General features: G+C 42.0%; 1 protein-coding gene across 1 annotated transcript in view; it reads right to left on the bottom strand.

Annotated features, from left to right (window-relative positions):
• LOC132881409 (phosphatidylinositol 3,4,5-trisphosphate 5-phosphatase 2A-like) overlaps positions 1-22,935 on the bottom strand; it is a gene marked incomplete at its 5' end in the record, with an annotated part of 31,831 nt that extends 8,896 nt beyond the window's left edge. The window contains one exon of the mRNA XM_060913857.1: positions 22,759-22,935. Within this exon, the coding sequence (XP_060769840.1) occupies positions 22,759-22,935 (177 nt within the window). The remainder of the gene's footprint in view (positions 1-22,758) is intronic.
• Between the last annotated feature and the right edge of the window lie 466 nt (positions 22,936-23,401).

Raw genomic sequence — 23,401 nt, 5'->3', positions numbered from 1 at the left:
TGCCCTACGACTCGCATGCTGACTTGAGTATCATGGATGACGGCCCCCCTCCCAAGAAACGAGACATTCGTTCATTCTTCTTCAAAATCAAGAATGTAAGTGCAGGGTTTCCGTCGAGCTTTAAAAACTCGACAAAATCCTTTTGATGTATGGAAACCCTTCATAAAAGTATTGCTGCGGCTCCTTAGGCAGGTTTAGCAACATGACAGGACGCATCAGAGCTAGGCTACTGCATAGCTGCAGAGAAAAGGAATGCTGGAGCAATGTAACTTGGTGTTAGATAATACCCTCGATGAATGTTAAATTTATAGACCTAATAGTTTTACAGAATGCAAGTAGTCAGATGTAGGCTACTGCATGGCCATGCAGATGTGCGACTTGCATTTCAGAATCAACAGCGTGACAGCTGCTGAGTCTGCTGCGTTCACCGTTTTACAGAGACCTCTTTCTACTACTACTAGGCTAGATACAACAAATCCATGGTCCTTTACTGCCACCTACAGACAAATATTGGTAACTGCAGCATGAACATAAAAGAAGTCACAAGCACATCTGTAGTGAAAATCATAACACACATTACGAACACAAACAGGCAACAAAAAGATATAATATGGAAAATGGAGGGGCAACAAAAAGACAAAAAATGGGGGGTATACTACAAATGCAATACTAATGTAATCATAATCATACTATAATAGGCAATCACTAAATTATATATCCAAATATCATTTTAACTAAATCTGAGCTTAATTACAGAATAGAAAATGCCACCAGTAGCACCTATTTATGAGTGTCTCAATAAGGCAGTCAGTGAATTTTGAGACCCCCCCCCTCCAATGTCAAACAATACAGATATTGAATTAAAAAAAACAAAACAATATTTAATGCTAAAAATGCTTAAAGTTTTTAATTCTTATTTTCATGCATTTCTGTGGAAGAGACAGAATGACTTCTTAAACACAAATTAGGAATTGTGTGGTGTAAAAGTAATAAATCATCAGATTCTAGAAGATCATGTGATATTATGCATCCATGTTTTTGTGGGGAATAAATTATAGTCTATGTAATAATTTTGCCCTTTTTGCTGAGGCTACAACCTTACTATGAAACTCTACAGTCATTCTATCCCTAATCTGTTCATATGTCATGCATCAACATATTTTTGTAAGATGACAGACAGCAGAGAGGCTGGAGGAGATGAAAGACAGTGCAGAGAAGGTAGAGGAAGAGAGGCAGGAAGAGAAAGAGGAGCAGAGGCTGAAGGCCACGGCTGCCCTCGTTAACCTATAAGATCTGCATGACATGAAATTATGATTGCTAATGGGAAAAAACCTTGGATCACTTTTGTGTTCCCACCAATGTCAAAATCAAAGTTACTCCCTTGGGTAAGCCACAAAAGGTCATTGCTGAAAAGGGTGGCTGGAAAAGGTGCACAAGCAACAGGGATGGCCGCAGTCTTGAGAGGATTGTCAAGAAAAGTTTATTCAAGAACTTGGGAGAGCTTCACAAGGAGTGGACTGAGGCTGGTGTCAGTGTATCAAGACCCGTCACAAACAGACATCTTCAAGAAAGGGGATACAACTTTCGCATTCCTAATATCAAGCTAATCCTGAGCCAGAGACAATGTCAGAAGTGTCTTATCTGGGCTAAGGAGAGAAAGAAATGGACTGTTGCTCAGTGGTCCAAAGTCCTCTTTTCAGATGAAAGTACATTTTGCATTTAATTTGGAAATCACCGTTCTAGAGTCTGGAGGAAGAGTGGAGAGGCACAGAATCCAAGGTGTTTGAAGCCCAGTGTGAAATTTCCACAGTCTGTGATGATTTGGGGTGCCATGTCATCTACTGGTGTTGGTCCACTGTATTTTATCAAGTCCAAAGTCAACACAGCCATGAGATTTTAGAGCACTTCATGCTTCCATCTGCTGACGAGCTTTTTGGAGATGCTGATTTCCTTTTCCAGCAGGACTTAGCACCTACCCACAGTGCCAAAACTACTACCAAATGGTTTGCTGACCATGATATTCCTGTGTTTGATTGGCCAGCCAACTTGCCTGACCTGAACCCCATAGAGAATCTATGGGGTATTATCAAGAGGAAGATGAGAAACACCCGACCCAAAAATACAGATACGCTGAAGGCCACTATCAAAGCAACCTGGGCTTCAATAACACCTCAGCAGTGCCACAGACTGATCACCTCCATGCCACACCGCATTGATACAGTAATTCATGGTAAAGGAGCCCCAACCAAGTATTGAGTGTATAAATGAATATACTTTTCAGAAGTTGGACATTTCTGTATTGTAAATCCTTTTTTTGATTGATCTTAGGGAATATTCTAATAATTTGAGATACTGGATTTCTGATTTTCATGAGCTATAAGCCATAATCAAAATTAAAACAAAAAAAGGCTTTAAAAATACTTCACTTTACATATAATGAATATAGAATATATGAAAGTTTAACTTTTTGAATTAAATTATGAAAAAAGGAACATTTTCATGGTATTCTAATTTTTTGAGATGCACTGTGTGTAAAAAAAAAAAAGCTAAAAAGAATAAATATATATATTTTTCATTTTGTGGTAGTGTCATTACTATAAATACGCAGGTAATTATAGAAAATTGTGCATGCTGATGGTCTGAATTTCTCGACCAATTCTTGATAATCACCTCAAACGGCTTGGCAAAATGGCAGCCAATTGCCTAGTCATTGTAAGTGGGGAAGAATTACAAATTATGAAAGAAAATGCTGTTCCTAAAAGCACTAAAGATGCTACAAAGTTTGGTCTAAAACTATTCAAAGTTAAGGTGGAATTGTGATTTTTAAAAAAAATCCATTTCAAAACAAAGCATTTTACGTGACTTGGCATGGATAAGTGACATAAGCCGGTGTAGATTACATTTGCATGTCAATTTTGAAATTTGAAATAAATTATTTAAAAAGATAAATAAAATCACTTGTATTTATCCTTAAAAAAAGATCTACCTCAGGCTCAGTGAATATAGGTAAATAATAACCTCGAATTCGTCTCGGTATTATTCACAGATATTCACGTCACCTTCAGCGAATAACTGTTAAAACAAATACTTAAGTGAAAACAAAAATTATGATATCCCTGTTATTAGAAAACACATGTACAACTGCTTTGTTTAGTTTTGCATGTTTGGCACTGGACAATTCTAATGTAATTAACAAGTAATGGAAGCTTACAGCCTCCAGTTTAGTATGGTACACTAAATGTACCAGTGTTTCCCACAGACCAGGTAGCAGTTTGTGGTGCTCCACTGTGCCGATGAGGGAATCGTGTGTGGTGGTGGTGTGGCGGTTGGTGGAGTCAGTCATTGGGGTGTATGCAAAGTGTTTACAGCAGGCGGTGTTCAAACACCAGAGGTGGAAAGAGTACTAAAATATTATACTCAAGTACAAGTACTGTTACTCTGATGAAATTTTACTTAAGTACAAGTAAAGTTACCAGACAAAAAATCTACTCAAGTAAAAGTAAAAAGTAGATCATTTAAAATGTACTTTGAGTAAAAGTAAAACGTTACTTTTAACAATGGGTGTTTTCTGCCTCCACTGTGTTGTGCAAAAATGAAAAAGAAGAGGAAACAAGGATATATGTACATCTCAACCCAGATGTTTTATTTAAAGGAAGTGTATTAAATTGAATGCTTAGGATAATGCTGCATTAAAACCGAGACAAACAAAAAAGGTCAATACACACAGTCGTCGTTTACATCGCCCTGACCACACACAAAGCATTGTACACGAAATATGAAAGTGAAATGTCGCACCGAAATCTCGTAGCTTGCCTGTGTGCACTGTGTGTTATTGAACAATTCAATTCAAACATTATTTGTTTTGCTTAGTATTCCTTTCTGACCTGTTGGATGTAGAATGGTAGGAGGACTGATCACGTCAGGTTGGCGAGCTAACTTGCTTGCATGATTAGCCAACCGAATAACAGACTAGTTACCGTTATGTTACAGTACCAACAGGTTGCTACTTCAACATTAGCAATGCCATCCACTATTTTTGGAATATAACCAGCCTATTGTCCGTTTTACTATGGAAAGGAAACATTATGATCAGGGGCGCAAATACGTTTTTTTGAACTGAGGGGGACAAAAAACTGGGGGGGACAAAGCTGCCAGCAAACCAACCCCAACCCCGATATGCCTGTCAAACTTGTTGTGGGTAACCATAGCAACCAAGCTTGAGCTCGCAACCTGTGCAGTCTGCGCAGCTCAACCAACCGAATATCAGTCTTTGTTTTGTTTTATGTGAGTTGTTGCAACTATGTATACACTGCTGCGCACCTCAATAAACCGAATGGTAATTAGTCTTTTGATTTTTCCGTGAGGTTTGCCTTATGCAAAGAAAGACAGCATAGACGTTTTTTCCTCCCTATAAGTGGGGGGGGACCGAACGAGGTGAATTTAAATCTGGGTGGGACGAATCCCACCCGTCCCACCCTCTATCTGCGCCTGTGATTATGATGCCAATGACAATACTTACCTCAACATGCTTGCGCAGATTAGACGTCGAATTTTTGTATGCCGCAATGGTTGTCTTCTTGGGCACACATAATCTGCATTGCATAATGAAACTGTCACCCCTTTTCTCTACGAAGCTGAAGTGATCATGTATGTAGGGCCAGGGGTGCACTTCATTACTGGAAGAAATTGCGTTTTCTGCAGGGTCGTCCACCACAGGTTCCTCGGTCTCCTCCATGTCCGCAGGGGCGCTTTATCCCGTGGCCCAGGGGCTAGGCCCCTCATAGGCTACCTGTCGACCCTACCCTTGGCCAGGAAAACACTCTTATTTTATTTGCAATACGTGTCAAGCATTTACAGTGTAAGTGCGTAATTAGCCTAGAAGCCTACGATAGGTTACGTTTGGCTCAGCATAGCTGCGCAAGGCCCACGCTCACATCGCTCAACACATCCGACCACAGAGGGAGAGAAGAACGCGCGCATTATCATTACAGAGCCAGTTCTGATTATTACCACGGACAGTACTGCGTAACTTTCACGCAGGGGCATGGCCAGAGATAACCACACAAGCACACGTGCGCTAATGTAGACCTATGTGTTGTAAACATAAAACACACACACCTACAGACAAGTCCTTTTAAAAAATAAAATACATAAAAATAGCTTGGTGGCATGAAAACAAACATTCACTGCAAGACGAGGTGCCCTAGAATCGCCATCAGTTTTTAATATCTATATGGACTTTGTTGTCAGGATTGCACAGCATGAGATATCAAAACTGTACCCAGATACAGGCTTCAAGTTCAGATATTGCATTCCAAATGAGGTATCCACAAGAGAAATGCGTACGAAAGCACGAGCATCAGGAGAGGGTTGCATAACCGAGATTCTATACGCAGATGATCAGGCCATACTCGCTGGATCCATCGAGGAGCTTCAGAATATTCTTCAGTTGTATGATGAGACCTACACCCACTTTGGTTTACAAATATATGTCAAAACAGAAACAATGGCTTTTAACGTCAATGAGGACATCAAATGTAAACCAAGTATCATTTCCCTTGGTGGCACTAATATTAAAAACGTCCGCACCTTTAAATATCTTGGTTATAATGTCAGCAACTGTGATAAATCCTCACACTTCCTGCATGCTAGGATAAGTGCTGCATTCATGAAATGGAATGAACTGAAACACGTTCTAACCGACCACCGAATACTACTAAAAACCCGTATAAAGTTCCTAGTGGCATGCGTTCGATCTCGTCTCCTGTACAGCACACAGGCATGGCAACTATCATCCAGTGAAATTCACAAAATTGAGGTAGTGTGGCACGGCTTCCTAAGGAAAATGATTAAAGGTGGATATAAATGAAAGAATGCCCCTGACCAAAAGAACACTACAAATGAAGATATAGACTGGAGCTACAAGATGTCCAATGCTGACCTCCAGAAACTGACAGGAACCCAGGATATAAAACTATCCTGCTACGTACAACAACTAAAATATATTGCTCACGTTTGCCGGATGGGCAATAACCAAGTGCAAAAGCAGCTCCTGTTTGACAAAAATGGTTACAAATGGACGAAATGGGAAAATCTGCTGGGCATAGACACCCAACAGATAAGACGCATGATGATGGACAAATCAAACTTTGAGCAACTGCTGCAACTGCTACAGCAGAAGCACCCCTAGAGAGTTTAACTTTTGACAGGGGAACATGATGATGAAGGTACTTGGCTCGGCGGCCACATGAAACGTAAACACCATGGACAGCGGCCAAACTCATAACTCTACAGACCGAAATACACGAAACCAAGTCCTACTAGGGTCTATTTTACCGATCTATGTTCAAGCATCATGCAAGTCTTCCTTCTCCTTGAATAAGACCGTGCATTCAACTGCCTTTTTGACATGACTGCATCGAAATACCACTTGCAACAATATTTCACACACTCCATCAAGAAAAAAGTTAAACATGATGAACACGGGCATACTGTTTTGAGCATACGATTTTTTAAAAAGAAACTAGCTACATCAAAGTCCTTCAATAAACCCATCCTTTAGCGCAAATGAGCTTAACCTAGTTCAAAGCATGACGCTAGCCGTAGCTGCATAAGGCAAAATCATGTGGGCCTTTCGTCAACAACAAGCCACGGCGGGCAAACATTAATAATCAAGCGTCCTTACCTTAAAACGTTGTCTTGACCACAGAACTTCTCAAGTATTTCACTTAAATCCACACGGGTTAACAACACACCCAACACAGCTAGCGAGAAATGTGGATATGCACTAGCTTTGTATTGCTATTCCCCTCAGTATGCTTACTCTGTCTGCTGCCCGAACTGTGAACATTATAGGCTACAATCTTTTCATCAATTTCTTCAGTAGATGCTGTTTTAGACATTTTATTATCCCCATCGAAATATGCTATTATACTAACAGGATTATAACTCAAATCACACGACACGTATTCAAATCACAACTGATTTATTTTACTGTTGGACAGATCATAGCATATCTAGCCTAGCTGCACATAGCCTAGCTGCTGGTAGGCTGATAACTGATAAGTAGCTGATATTCTGAACAGATTGGTGATCCTTACCTTAAAAAAGTCTGTGACTTTAGGCAACGATTCTATCATTACCTGCATCTCTCTCTTTTTTTCCTTTTATGCGCCCCGCTAACATGTGAACGCTTCATCTTTCAAAGCCTCTAAATTTGTGTCTCAGTAGCCTGCAGTCTTTGGTGCGCTTTCGTGCGTGACGTTACATTTTGTTAAATTTTATTCTGGTACAGTTGTGGGTGTTCGTTTCGCGAACCACATCCACCATGTCTCTTACAGCAGGCTACTGTGCGCTCATTTATTTCTAACCTTATTTCTATCCGTACATTAATGTAGGCCCACGATTCTCACAGTTTATTATTTTATTAATATTACAAGGCCCCTGATTGGCTGTGGCCCAGGGGCTTGAGCCCCCCGAAGCCCCCCCCTTAAAGCGCCGGTGCATGTCCGCCATCGTCTGTGTGAGACTTGCGCGCGCGACAACTGTCCTTCCCGTGATTCATTTCCAGAACGCATTTCCCCTTCTCCGTTTTAGCCTTTTTTTATTTATTTATTTATTTATTTTTTTACTCAGTAACGGTTGTGATGTAAAATGTACCGAAGTACACTACAGTTTGCTGGGCTTGATGTTGGTGGAAAATCTGTCTTTTAAATTTATGAAAATTACTCACCAAAATTGAAGTTAAAGTTTAGTTTTTACCTTAGTTTTTTGCCTTTTTGGTGGCAATCAATCATTCTTTAGTTGACATTCAAGGAATAAATTGCAAAAAACAAGCTGGAGGTTTTTATTTTAAATATTGAACTCAACACTTACCTCAACCAATCTCATCTCATCTCATTATCTCTAGCCGCTTTATCCTTCTACAGGGTCGCAGGCAAGCTGGAGCCTATCCCAGCTGACTACGGGCGAAAGGCGGGGTACACCCTGGACAAGTCGCCAGGTCATCACAGGGCTGACACATAGACACAGACAACCATTCACACTCACATTCACACCTACGCTCAATTTAGAGTCACCAGTTAACCTAACCTGCATGTCTTTGGACTGTGGGGGAAACCGGAGCACCCGGAGGAAACCCACGCGGACACGGGGAGAACATGCAAACTCCGCACAGAAAGGCCCTCGCCGGCCCCGGGGCTCGAACCCAGGACCTTCTTGCTGTGAGGCGACAGCGCTAACCACTACACCACCGTGCCGCCTACCTCAACCAATACTAAAATGAAATAAATAGTATAATGTAACAACAAAATAATAAAATAGATAGCATCAACTAGGCATCCCCGCGAGCATAACATTTTATTTAGGCTAGTGGGAAATCCTTGTTTACTATGAATGTCAAGCCATTATTAATAACTTGCATGAATGGTGAAGCAGGATAAACGGGATAATGCAATAAGGCCGGTTCCTCGCGTCAAGCTGCTACTGTATGCATCAAAATTGGTTTATAGCCTGACTCAGGGATGTCTGTTTCATGTAAGCCAAGAAGGCTATGATAAAAGCTCATCACGAGCACGACGTAGGCTACCTTTTAAAATAAGGGGTCGGAAGGCGAATCGGGAAGGCTGCGTTATTTTTAATTAGCCTAAAAGGCCTACTTGCAGTCCGGGTATATGCGCAACGGCAGGCCTGTGTACACGCCTCTCCGTCTCTGTGTGGGGGTATGTGCGCACGCATGAACGAGAAGAAAGAGCACTATGAATGAATGGAACGATACGCAACGGAATTTTTTTCTCTCCAAAATCGTGAGTCTTATTGTGTGGCGACAGGAATCCATTGTGTGGCGCTGCGCCACACAAATGGTCTTTATGTATGGGAAACCCTGATATACATTAGGTCAAATATTTTTAAAAATTTTTTCCCCTGTACCTTTCCCAGACACAAACCAATCTCATTTCATTCTCTCTAGCCGCTTTATCCTGTTCTACAGGGTCGTAGGCAAGCTGGAGCCTATCCCAGCTGACTACGGGCGAAAGGCGGGGTTCACCCTGGACAAGTCGCCAGGTCATCACAGGGCTGACACATATGCCGCTTTTCCACTACAAACGCGGCTGAGCCGTGCCGTGCCGAGTCGAGCTGAGTCGAGCTGAGCGGGGCTGTTGGATTTGCATTTCGACTACAACCGCGCTGAACCGTGCTGGCTGGAAGTGGGTGGACACATTGGGTGGAGTTAGCGAAAGTGGGTGGACGTCACGTGATGTCGTTAAGCAGCGCAAACAGTGACATCAGTGACAGTGGCGGAACAAGTCAGAGCCGGGCCGGGGGCGGGGCAAATGACCGGGCCCTTTATTAAAGCTTATCATAACATCATTTTAGGCTACAAAATGTCCGCAACTGCGGTGTTTACCAATTTCAACACTACCGGGTGCAACTATGTTATTTAGTACATCAAGTCCTTCAAACGAACATGTAACTCAGACACAAAAAACATTAGGATACTGTACATGGCTCATAATAAAACATCAATAGCCTATACTGCGCACATTATTTGAAGGGCATACGAATGAGCGCTCAGAGGTTGCAACGGTGACAGAAAGAGTCAGAAATAAAAGGAGGGCGGTGCAAACCTCACTGAATGCACTGTGTTTACCAATTTCAACACTCCGGGGTGCAACTATGTTATTTTGTACATTAAGTCCTTCAAACGAACATGTAACTCAGAAACAAAAAAATATTAGGCGACATACTGTACATGGCTCATAATAAAACATCAATAGCCTACTGCGCGCATTATTTGAAGGGCATACGACGAGCCTTGCGCTCCGCGAACTCGTCCACGATGCTCTGTATGTCACTGATTCAGTGAGCTTTTAAGCGGTAGTCTCACGACCCGAATAGTAAACAATAAACATGGAGTCGTTAGTGTTGCTGGTCTTGGTGCTGTGGCTTGTTGTCACCGACAATGCGGACAGATACTGGCAAGAGCGTATAGATGAGGCGAGGCGCATAAGGCTTCAGAAATTCTCGTAATTCGTAATTCTTCTTCTTCCGGGTTTACGGTGTTTACAGATCCCAGCGCGCTCGCGGGGTGTGTGTGGGCATGTGAGGACACTCCTCCTCACCAATCAGTGCACAGGGGAGTGTCTGCTCACGCCCCCAACCTCAGTCGGCACGGCTTGGCTCGCTTCAGCCCCACTCCAAAACGGTGCGAGTTTTAGGGGCTAAGCAGGGCTGAAACGAGCTGAGTCGTGCCGGTTTTTGGTAGTCGAAACGCGAGCCGTGTCGGGCTGAAGTGAGCTGAAGTGAGCTGAAGTGAGCTGAAAAAGGGTAGTGGAAAAGGGCCAATAGACACAGACAACCATTCACACTTACGCTCAATTTAGAGTCACCAGTTAACCTAACCTGCATGTCTTTGGACTGTGGGGGAAACCGGAGCACCCGGAGGAAACCCACGCGGACACGGGGAGAACATGCAAACTCCACACAGAAAGGCCCTCGCCGGCCACGGGGCTCGAACCCAGGACCTTCTTGCTGTGAGGCGACAGCACTAACCACTACACCACCGTGCCACCCACAAACCAATCTGTCAAGAAAAAATATATATAAAAAGTACATTTCTATATAAACATGAGATTAAATAGTCAGTGAATTTCCTTCCTTTTACTGAGCAGGTGGAGCTCAATTTTAAGCATTACTACCACTTTCTATAGTAGTCTGGATTTACTCAGTACAGATGAATATTCTTCCCAAAATTTACTTACTTGTTTCAGTGTATACCAATATTTATTCTTAAATCCTTCTTTCACAGACTAAACAGAATTATTTCTGCTTACATCAAGAATTATAAAGCTCTGCATATCTCAGAGTATCCTACACCACCTACACCTTCAGTGTACTACTGGGCCTTTAACATGTGTAACATTTTACATTGGCTCTATGAGGATCCAAATATTTGACCAGTGTTCAACCCTTCTTTCATCAATTCAAACCAAGTGAGTCAACATGGGTTCACCCCTGGTCATGAGAATTCAGATAGGATCTGGATCACAACCCAACAGAGATGCATAGCAATTAAATCACATGCTGGAAAGGGGTGGATAATCGCACACACGCATAGTCTGGTCCTCACATGCGCTTTTCCGCTTGGCTTCATTGTCTCTGTACCTGTTATAAGTGAGGCTTTCTCTTCCATGGCTTTAATTGATACTCCATATGATGAGAATGTAAATAAAAGAATTTCAATTCATTTGTGCATGCAAAATAAAAAATATTTCCTCAAACTATTTTAGAGAAATTAACTGTAAATATTTCAATAAATGTGAAATATTAAATAAATGTGTAAAATAAATGTATAATGTAAAATGTAAAATAAATGTATAAAATAAATGTGAAATAACCCAGCACCTCATTAACATGAATAACTTAAGAAATAATGATGCACATGCTTACTTTGCATGCACAGATGATGCAAAAAACAAACCAATACTTTTATTCACATTCCAATCATATGGGGTGCCAACTTCAGAGGTTCACAACTCGTACACACGAAATGGTGCGAGCTGGCATATTTTAATTTCATAAACTAGGCAAGCATGCAGAGAAATGGAGCACAGTAGCTCATTACATGGAGAATAGCCCAATGCCTATGAATAATAATCAAGCAGGCTTTTAATGCTCTGGGGTCTAGAGCTTCTCCGGCGAAGCTCGGCAGGTTTAGAATGAGTAGGTCATGTATTTAGATAAATATCTTCACGAGTTGTATCATACAAGTATGATAAACACATTGACAGAAACCTTATACTTTACACTTTCCTATGTGCCCACTGCCAAATAATAGTTTTTAAATTACCTAAATTAGATGAAACATAAAACTTGTCACCTTACTCAATCACACCGGAGTCAGAGCGCCCAGTTATCCATTCATAAAAGACTATTCATATGGTAATGGAATGATCATTTTCAGGCATTCAGTTTCAATTGGTTTCTCTTTCACGGTGGGAACGCCCACCGTAAACAGGACAAAATCTGTCAGCCATAGTTTAGGCTATTTGGAGGTAAAACTTGTTGCAAGAGGGTATGTAGGTTTTATGTGCTTCGAATGATTCGGGATAGTGATTAAATTCATGATTCAGGACAGCGATTTAATTCAATCTTGAGAACTGATGAGTGGTGCCTTTTTAAAATTTAATTAAATTTTTTTTTTTAAATCACCTTGACCTGATCCGGCTGAAAATCAGTTCAAGTAAGTGTAAATATTTCTTCTATTTATTATGAGCAGATAGGTTGATATGCATGCACTGTAGTGCATACACAGGAAAAATGACTGAGCAATTTTTCCAGAGTTAAAAGTATTTTCCTCAAAAATAGTTAATTTTGCTCTATTTTGAGTTTAGAGAGTAAAATTTGGAGTTGGAGTGGGAGCAAAATTAGAGTAATTGTGTAATAGAGTTAGTTGTGGCTCTGAACGGAGTAAAATAGTACAAGAGTTAAATTTCAAGAAACTGAATAGAGTCAAATACCAAAATAAAGTCAAATACCAGATAAATGAAGATGATGTAAAAAGCAGTTTTAGAACGGTGTTGGAATGTGTGTGTGGGGGGGAAGCAAACAAACCCCACATGCCCTTACCCATTGTGATGAACTGGTTTTGTCACTTGACCTGATGGGATTAAGAGTTGGCAGTGGGAGGGGTTTTCACTCCTCATGGAATGGAATTTTTTGCTCTCCTCATTGAATACCCCTCCTCCCACTGCCAACCCTAGCCTAAAACAATAGGACAATTTTTTGATGGCCAAATCAGTGGAGCAGATTTAAGCTTTTGTGCTTGATACATTCTGAAGACTGAACAGAATCACCTCAAGTGATCAAAATGGTTCGCCACAATGGTCATGTTTTTTTCACACATTCCAACACAGTTCTAAAACTGCTTTTCACATCATCTTCATTTTTATGTTATTTTTTAAAAGTACAATCATGACATGCATACTACAGATAAATTATTGTAGCTGAACTTGTGCTGAATACAAAAAAAAAAAAAAAAAAAGTCATGTGACTTTGAAAATACTGCTTAGATTTGTTGAAATTAGGGCTGTGCGATGTCCCCTTAATTGGCATCGACGATGTTTACAGTGCAAACATCGTGATGGATGATCATATCGTTGGGGGGGGGGGGGGATTTTAATACCACATTATAAAATATTTTATTATTATTATTATTATTATTATTATAAGTATTAGACACTCATCCGAGGCTTTGGCACGTAAAGAAAAAAAAAATCCCATTGCGCTGAGAATTGTGATATATACTACCGTATTTTCTGGACTATAGCGCGCACCTGTATATAAGCCGCATCCGGTCTATTTTTAAAAAAAAAATAAAAAAAAGATATACAAGCCGCACCGGGCTATAAGCCGCAGATATCTATGTTGAAAAATTAGATATTTACTGCATGTACAGAACGATTTTGTACTGTAAATGTACATGTATGTACCTGAACAGATTCTTTCCGAACAGTGCCTTTTAACACGGCAGCAACTTTGCTGATTAAAACGGAACAGAACCAAGAGAAAATAACCGGTATTTATTTACCTTCATTTCTCCTGTGTTTGAAACCACAAGTCACTTTAATCATCTTCGCTGGATTTGAAAATAATTACCAGTTAGTAATTTGTCGTGCGTGTTCTATCTGCTAAAGATCTGCTAATTCTTCTTTGCATTGATTTTTCGTCTATCTTATTTTTGATTCTACTTCCGGTTAGAGCGCCCCTAGCGGTGGAAGAAAAATCCACAGAAGAGCCGCACCTTTGTATAAGCCGCATGGTTCAAAACCTAGGAAAAAAGTAGCGGCTTATAGTCCAGAAAATACGGTATATCCCATAGCCTATCATCTCTTTAAATTTAGGCTACCTAATTTTCTATGTTTGATCTTCACGCCACAAAATCTGAGTTGATGGAAGAGATGGTGACAGAGATCGTTCCGTCGCTGTCAGGTGCTACAACACCCGGTCCGTCACATGATGAAGGGGAGGAACCAGGTGACTGCGCCGCGGCAGTGCCTAAGAAAAAGAGAGGGTCTTTGGGCAGCCTTCTTGGGAAGAGAGCAGCAGCCAGAGCATCCACGCTTACTGATGAAGAAAAGTCTGAGGCAGAAATGACCATGTACCTGCAGGAAATTGTCATTGATGGGGGGAGGACCCACTGATGTGGTGGAAAAGGAACGAGAAAAGACTTCCATTAATGGCAAGATTAGCACGTAAATATTTGTGCATATGCGCCACCAGTACTCCATCAGAACGAGTGTTCAGCACCGCGGGTGGTATAGTTACCCCAATCCGCAGCTCATTAAAACCAGACAAAGTAAACATGCTAGTATTTTTGGCCAGAAACCTCGACATTTAAACATGGTGACCATTGCCTGCACTGTTAACCCATTAGGTTAAATTGCTTCGGACTGCCTGCGTTTTCTTGATTTTGATTTTTATTATTACTATTATTGTTATTTATTTACTTGTTCTTGTATTAACGCAGGCTCTCTCGTTTTTTTTTTTTATCGCTGTTCTGTGCTAACTGAGTCGACTTCATGAATATTCGGTAGCTTTAATTTCACTGTAAAAAGTTAATGCCCGGCTACGTTAAACTTTGTGAGCGCATTTCGTGCTGTGCACGTTCCGGTTCTCTTCGTCTTGATCGTTCATCTTTAAATAAATATATGTTTGCAAAATCATGTTCATGACTATTTATTTTGTAGCATTTTTACAATAAAAAAAGTTAATGCCTAAGCCTGGTTAATGCCTAATGCCCAAATTAAATTGTGTAGGCTACCGTTAAGCGCATGCTTGTGCGTTCCTGTTAGACTTGATTTGTTGTTCAGCCTACTGTATCTTTTCACGAATACCGATTCACAGAATCACCTTCATTCTTCCATTTGGTTTGACGTTATGGCTTAGAGTGGACCATTTTGAGTCTGAAAGTGGGCCTATTTACCAGATTAAAGTTATTTGACTTCTGCTGAAGTCTGCGCTTCACTGCCGTTTGATAAGGTGCAATATTTCCCGACTGAAGTCGTTAATAGTGTCTATTTGTTTGAACAACATGACAAATTTTACATTAAAAGTATAGTGTAGGCTAAAAAATGAAGTCAAAATGTATTATTAGTAGCATACTGTATTTGTGTAACCACGTTATGTTCACTAGCACGTCCCTGCACCATAGCCTACGTGAACAAGCGGTAATACTTTATAATGATTTATATAATTATGTATTTATATATAATTATATGTTATATAATATATTTATATATTAACAAAACTAACTAACTAAACTAACATAAAACTAACTTTTTAGGTTAAACAGGCCCAGATGATATATGCATGTTTATGACAGGAGGGGGCGTGGTATCACGATGGTGGCTCTCCATCGTGATGGATGACCACCATCGTCGATGGACGATGGCATCGTCTATCGGCACAGCCCTAGTTGAAATTGATAAAATCACAGTATACCAAAATCATTAGAGTGCCAGAAAATACCCTCAGACCCCAGAGGGTTAAAACGGATTAATAAATCACACGCATTCTTTATTTCAGTTGCAGTGTTGTCGGTTTTCACCCAGAACTCATGCATGCGCTGAGTAATTCTGGTGAAGAAAAAAATGGAGCATGCAGCTTGTGCTGGTCCGTGCTTGAAAAACTAAACATGTAAAGTTGTAATATTCATGAATGGCCCACATATTAACCTCACTAATATGATTATGGTCATCAGCCTTTTACTGCTGTACACACACATACATACACACTTTCTGTGCACGTGCACGGGACAAAACACTGTGTGCCACCATTTATATGAGATTCATTAGTCGCAACCCGAGTAGTACAATTCATGTTGAAACTGACCCTTGTCTGGCCCATCTCTCGAGTTGCAAAGCTGAGTAGGACAACATGGGTTAACCCTGTCAAACAAGTCAACGTGGGTATAACTCAGGTTGGTCATTTGGTATGAAAGAGGCTAAATACACCATCGAGTCATTGTCATGTAGGCCCTCCTCTTTGGCAGCTTTAGTTTACTCTTCAGGTGCTACACTTATCCGGTTATAGTAAAAATTATATTGTGAAGTCAATTCTTAAAATATGGATGTAAATTAGAAGGTATTAGGGTTGGCTTTGTCCTTAAAATCCCCTTTTCAACCTAACCACGTCTTCATACTCACTCTACTTGAATCTTTTCCTGGCTTGGCACAGTGAGATTATTTGAGGATCTCATTTCACATGGTGTTTTTTCATCATTTGAACAACTAAGTGGAAAATTTGGCCCTTATAAGTCCATGATTTATTGCATAAGACATTGCCGCAGTTTGGCTTGCCTGCATGTAGGCCATGTGAGACTATTATAGAATGACAACAAAATATTTTCCTGAAGTCAATCCTACATAAAACCGGTGCAAATAAACCCCAACCACCCATACTCATCTGTTTTAGTCATGCCCTAAAGTTACAAAATTTGTCTCTAATGTTTAAAACTATTTTGGGTTTTCCTAAACGAACCCATATTTCCACATCCCTTGTTTGCTGTCATTCCAGATGTGTCTCCTCCATCAAGGGCAGAAACTGATTGTGTTGCTTTTCTCACAAGATGTTTAATATAACTAAAAGTGGTGGATACTTATCTACCATCCTTTATCAATTGGGTTCAAAAGGTGATTTTTTTTCTTAAATTAAAGAAGTTAAAGTATTCTCTTAGACACTTCTAAAACGTTTTATAAAACTGTTGGATTCCTTTCTAAAATCCAGAAAAGTGCGCATTAAAGTACCTGCTGCTTCTTCACAGACTTGTCTCACCTCAGCTTCATAGAGGAACAGGTTTGAGCTTCTTAGTTCTAGTGAAGGAACAGCTATAGCATATAAAAGACATCTGATACAATCGTGTGCTTCCAAATTTGTGAAACAGTTTGGGTGTGATGGTCAACGGCGCACATACAACCCCATTTCCAAAAAAAGTTGGGAAGCTGTGTAAAAATGTAAATAAAAACAGAATGCTATGATTTGCAAAAATCACGGAAACCCTATATTTAATTGAAAATAATACAAAGACAAAATAACATACTGAAACTGAAATTTAATTGTTTTTTGGAAAAAAAAGGCTCACTTTGAATTTAGTGCCAGAAACATGTTTCAAAAAAAGTTGGGACAGGTGTAACAAAAGACTAAACAAGTTGTGTAATGCTTTTTAAAAAAAAAAAAAATTTGGTTAACTGGCAACAGGTCAGTAACATCCCCTCCTTGAAACGCCACCTTAGTGTGGTGGAGGGGTTTGAGTGCCTCAGTGATTCTAGGAGCTATGTTGTTGAGGGCATTTGTCCCTGGTAGGGTCTCTCAAGGCAAACAGGTTTGAGATGAGAGGTCAGACAAAGAGCAGTTCTGAAGACCCTTATGAGAGAAAAAGCAAGGATCCGAGTGCCCTTGCCTGGACCAGGGATACCGGGGCCCCACCCAACCACTCTCTTGTGGACCCACCACTCGCAGGAGGTGCTGTAAGGGTCCGGTGCATTGTGGATCAGGTGGCAGCCAAAGGCGGAGGCCCTGGCGTACTGATCCCTGACTGACAAAACTGGCTTTTGGGACATGGAATGTCACCTCTCTGGTGGGGAAGGAGTCTGAGCTTGTGCGTGAGGTTGAGAGGTACTGACTAGATATAGTTGGGCTCACCTCAACACACAGCTTGGGCTCTGGAACCAATTTCCTGGAGAGGGTTGGACTCTCTTCCATGCTGGAGTTGCCAAGGGTGAGCAGTGTAGGGCAGGGGTGGGGCTACTGATAGCCCCCCAGTTCAGTGTGCTAACATCGGTGTTCCAAGTAAATGAGAGGGTCATTTCCCTGCGCCTTCAGGTCGGGGAACGATCTCTGACTGTCATTTGCACTTCTGCGCCAAATGGTAGTTCAGAGTACACAGCCTTCTTGGAATCCTTGAATGGGGTGCTAGACAGTGCACCACGAGGGGACTCCATTGTTTTACTGGGGGACTTCAATGCTCACGTGGGCAATGACCGTGAGACCTGGAGGGGTGTTATTGGAAGGAACGGCCTGCCCGATCTGAACCTGAGCGGTGTTCTCTTGTTGGACTTCTGTGCCAAGCACGGTTTGGCCATAATGAACACCATGTTCGAGCATAAAGGTGTCCATAAGTGCACATGTCACAAGGACACCCTAGGGAATCGATCGATGATTGACTTTGTAGTCGTTTCATCTGATCTGCGACTAGGTCTTGGACACTTGGGTGAAAAGAGGAGCAGAACTGTCAACTGATCACTACCTGGTGGTGAGCTGGATCAGATGGCCAGGGAGGAGGCTGGACAGACCTGGTAAGCCCTGGTATGCTGGGAATGTCTGGCGGAGGCTCCCATCCATCAGATGTTCAACTGCCACCTCCGGCAGAGCTTCAACTGCATACCGGGGGAGGGTGGGGACATGGAGACCGAGTGGACCATGTTCCATACCTCCATTGCTGAGGTGGCTGTGCGGAGCTGCAGCTGCAAGGTTGTTGGTGCCTGTTGTGGCGGTAATCCCTGAACCCGGTGTAGGTGCAATAGGCTTATCAAATCAGTTTCATGTAAAAAGGGATAGGTCTCAAATTCATTAACCATTAATTCAAGTGTCTAATAGTTTATAGCTAAACTATTAAAATCAATGGAATAACTTAGTGATGTTGCTATAGTTTAGTAAGTATTGTAGCTCTAACGTAATACATTTACTCTAGATCTATAACATTCATCTAACAACCAAATGGGTGAAGGCAATTAGAATACTTTTCTTGGCAGAGGTTGGCACTCAGTGAATATTGTAACAATAAAAAGGACACAGTTTATTCCAAAGATACCATTTATTGAAATAGCTGACATGAATTAGCAAACTAATACTGATCAGATATAGCAACAATAGCAGCCAAGGAATAATTCAAATATAAATAGTGATGCAATGTATACAAATAAGAATCAGTAGTGTATATGATGATAACTAAGGCACTAATGGTGATCAAAAGTAATAAGCTATATACAAGTTTACAGTGTAGGGGCGAGTGGATGTTAAAATGTGAGAGGGAAATCACGTGTGTGTGTGTGTGTGCGCGTGCGCATGTGAGAGAGTGAAGGCGTGTGCGTGCGCAGCTGCGTGCTAACGAGATGAGGAGGAGCTAGGGAGAGAGGGCGTGCGCATGCGCACGACAAGGAGGAGGGGAGTGAGGCTGTGAATGGAATGCGCAAGCCTTTGTGCTAGGCCTCAAAGCCAAACTTCTACTCAACCTTAGCTACTCCTGAAATCCCAACGTTGAGGGGTGTCGTGCGACAGCGGGAGTTAAAAAGAGAGAGTGCATGCACGATCTAACTAAATACAGATAGTAAACAAAGTAAATCAAACAACACGCGGTCTAAGACAGACTTTGTGTTGTTTCTTTAAATCATAAATTAATTCAAATAAACAACATTCTTCACATTAACTAGCCACAATTAAGACTACAATTTTGCCCAGATGCCAGCCATACTTGTTAGTGATTGAAAGTGTGCCTTCTATTCCGAAGATAGCGCGGAACACAGATCCAGGAAGAAGACAGTTTTGCTCCTTACAGCTCGTCAGCTGAAGATCCTCGGTGTCCCATCGGTCGTCCGATGATCTGGAAGGAATCTTATTAGTTAGTTAACGTTGAGAAAGGGAAAAGGGATCCGGTCGCCTTTTCTCTTTGAAATACTGCATGGGCTGCAGTAACTAACCGGTTCAGTTATCATCACAACTCTGTGAAGGTCAAATACATTGAACTTTGGCTGACGGTCCGGTTTCAATAGCTCATTCTTTGTCCTTCTGTAGCACCAATGCATCAGCTTCTCTCTTTCACAAGTGGAATCCACCACCAGAGAGAATGAATTTCGGTTCCACCACTGGTTTAAAGCAGTCGTGACGTCACTGTACTTGGTATCCGGTATCGTCTCTGTATCCAATACCGTTACAGGGAGTCAGAAGAATGGCCGGAAATAGAACATGGCATCGAGTACAGAGATTGGTGTGTTCAAACTGTACTGTGAAAGGGGGAAGATGGTTACTATGGTTACAGGCATGGAACCTGCAGTGAGGGGAGCCTTCAAGCTGAAGGAGTCCTATTGGGCTTGGTTAGCCTGTGGGTCTCCAGAGGCAGCTGACAGATACCGATGGGCCAAGCGGAACACAGCTCTGGTGGTCGCTGAAGCAAAAACACTGGTGTGGGAGGAATTCGGTGAGACCATGGAAAGCGACTTTCGGTCAGGCTCTAAGAGATTCTGGCAAACCGTCCGGCAGCTCAGAAAGGGGAAGCAGTGCTCTGCCCCGAATGTTTACAGTGGGGATGGAGTGCTGTTGACCTCAACTGGGAACATTGTCCAGCGGTGGAAGGAATACTTCCAAGGATCTCCTCAATCCCACCTTCATGTTGTCTGAAGAGGACACGGAGTCTAAGAGTGCTTGGGAGGACTCGCCCATCACAGGGGCTGAGGTTGCCATGGTGGTTAAAAAGCTCCTCGGTGGCCTGGCTCCAGGGGTGAATGAGATTCATCCTGAGTTCCTGAAGGCGCTGGATGTTGTTGGGCTGTGTTTACTGACACCTCTTCAACATTGCGTAGAGGTCGGGGACAGTGCTTCTGGACTGGCAGGTTGGGGCCTTTAAAAAGGAGGACCGGAGAGTGTGTTGCAACGATAGGGGGATCACATTTCTCAACCTTCCCAGGAAAGCCTATGCTGGGGTGCTGGAGAGGACAGTCCGGTTGAACCTTGGATTCAAGAGTAACAATGTGGTTTTCGTCCTGGCCGTGGAACACTGGACCAGCTCTTTACTCTTACAAGGGTACTGGAAGGTGCATGGGAGTTTGCCCAACCAGTCTACATGTGTTTTGTGGACCTGAAGAAGGCTTAAGACCGTGTCCCTCATGGTGCCCTGTGGGGGGTGATTTGGGAGTATGGGGTTCGGGGCCCACTATTGCGGGCCATTCGGACCCTGTATGACTGGAGCAGGAGTTTGGTTTGCATTGCTGGCAGTAAGTTGGACTCATTCCCGGTGCATGTGGGACTCAGCCAGGGCTGCCTTTTGTCACTGGTTCTGTTCATAACTTTTACGGACAGAATTTCTAGGTGTAGCCAAGGTGCGGAGGGTGTCCGGTTTGGTGGCATCAAGATCGCGTCTCTGCTTTTTGCGGATGATGTGGTCCTGTTGGCTTCATCAATCCGTGACCTACAGCATGCACTGGGATGGTTTGTAGCAGAATGTGAAGTGGCTGGGATGAGGATCAGCACCTCCAAGTCTGTGGCACTCAGCTGGAAACGGGTGGAGTGCCTACTTCGAGTCAGGGGGGAGTTGCTACCTCAAGTGGAGGAGTTTAAAGGAGAACTGAAGGCAAATTTATCATCAAAATACTACTTACCTCATTTTATTAAAAATAGGAATACATTTTTGATAGCTATTTTGTCACTGCTAAAGCAAGTTATGAGTGTTTGAAATATGCTACGTAATATAATCAGTCCATATGTCAAAGCAATGGCTGTAAACGAGATTCATTGAGACCTGTGCGAAACGGGTAGGTACATCGTAGGATGGAAGTAAAATGTACAGCGGAAATCAAAAGTGACCAACATCTGCCAACGTTGTCAAAAGACGCTTACGCCCTCTTTCGAATGCTGATGTAATCAAGCCGGAAGTTTTGTTTGTTTTGATAGCAATCAGGAAAGTTTGAAAAAGCACCTGGACTCTCCAGCTAGTAATGGTCTTTTAAACTCGTTTTTGTGCAATATTTCATTTGGAACACAGTTTATTTGGTGGAATAAATGTGACACAAGATGCCAAGTATGTGTTTTGCACCTAGTTGTGGTCTGGCTGACGCTTCACATTTTGAAGTCTCGCACAAGTCTCTTGAAGATCGCGCGGATAAGTGACTCCTGCTGTGGACCAAACGAACTAAATTCAACATGGCTAAAAACTGAATAGGCCAATAAGTAAAGTGGAAAATAAGTTAAGTACCCTTGTAAGAGTAAACAGCTGGTCCAGTGTTCCACGGAAAATTGTCCCGAGGTCTGATGAATTGAAATTTCAAATTAATTTTGTAAAATCACGGACACCACGCCCTCTAGGCTACGGAGAAGAGGAACCATCCGGCTTATCAGCACACAGTTCAAAAGCCAGCATCTGTGATGGTATGAGGGGGCATTAGTGTGCATGACATGGGTAGCTTGTACATCTGGGAAGACAATCAATGCTGAACAATATATACAGCTTTGGGAGCAATATGCTGCCTTCCAGAGAACATCTTGCTCAGGGAAGGCCTCACTTATTTCAGCAAGACAATGCTAAACCACATGACTACGGTAAGAGAGTCCAGGTGCTAAAATGGCTCACCTGCAGTCCAGACCTGTCTCCCACTGAAAACATTTGATGCATTATGAAGTTCAAAATACAACAAACGAGACCCCGAACTGTTGAGCAACTGAACTGTATATCAGGCAAGAATGGGACAACCTTTCACTTGAAATATATGGTTTCCATGATTTGCAAATCAATGCATTGTTTTTATTTATATTTTACACAGTGTCCCAGTGTTTTTTGGAACTGGGGTTGTATTTATAGCAACATAGTATAGATTCACCTTCAGCTTTTTCCTGTTCCTATCATGATGTCTGAATGAGATGTCTGTTAGCCTCTTCATGCAGGGAAAGATAATGATTTTAAACTGCAGCATGTAAATTGAAACACACACCCACCGTAGGACTCGTATCCATCGAGAGATTTGACAGTGAGCAACAGATGTTGGTCCTGCAGGTACTCGATGTCAGACAGGATGGGCTTCAGAGTGGTCAGTTGCTTTGAGGACCAGCTCACACGCAGGAAGTTTATATTATCACTGCTCTGAGAATCATTCTCATAACTCTTCTTAAACTCTGGGAGGGGAAAGAGGAGGACACGAAAGAGGGAAAAAAAAATCTGAAAAATACTGAACACTTCCATTACTTTGCACAAGGGGTGCCCTTATTACAACTGTTTTTTTTTTTTTTTTTTTAAAATATGTGCATTACCTCATTCATTCTCACATCGAAAACCGTTTAATTTATTGCCATTATGGTGTCATGTGGGATTGGGAGCAAAAGAGTAAAGTAGAAATGTTAATCTATCCACTGGCAACCTAGTAACAATGATACAGGGATGTGATTTGGGGCTGGTGAAATTATCTGAAAATTTTAGCCGGGGGTCTGGGGGCTGCAGGCCCCCAGCTGGTCCAGGGCAGCGCCCTGGTGGGGGGACAAAGGGGGCGAAGCCCCCCGAAGCTCCTGGGTTCTGGGGTTTTCTGACTTAAAAATTGTACTAAAATGGCAAGCAAACACACAAGAAAAAAACTTGTCATGATTA

Source organism: Neoarius graeffei, unplaced genomic scaffold (genome assembly GCF_027579695.1).
Source record: "Neoarius graeffei isolate fNeoGra1 unplaced genomic scaffold, fNeoGra1.pri scaffold_65, whole genome shotgun sequence".
NCBI classification, from domain to species: Eukaryota; Metazoa; Chordata; class Actinopteri; order Siluriformes; family Ariidae; genus Neoarius; species Neoarius graeffei.
The sequence above is the reverse complement of the archived record's forward strand: the minus strand, read 5'-3'. Positions and strand labels throughout refer to the sequence as shown.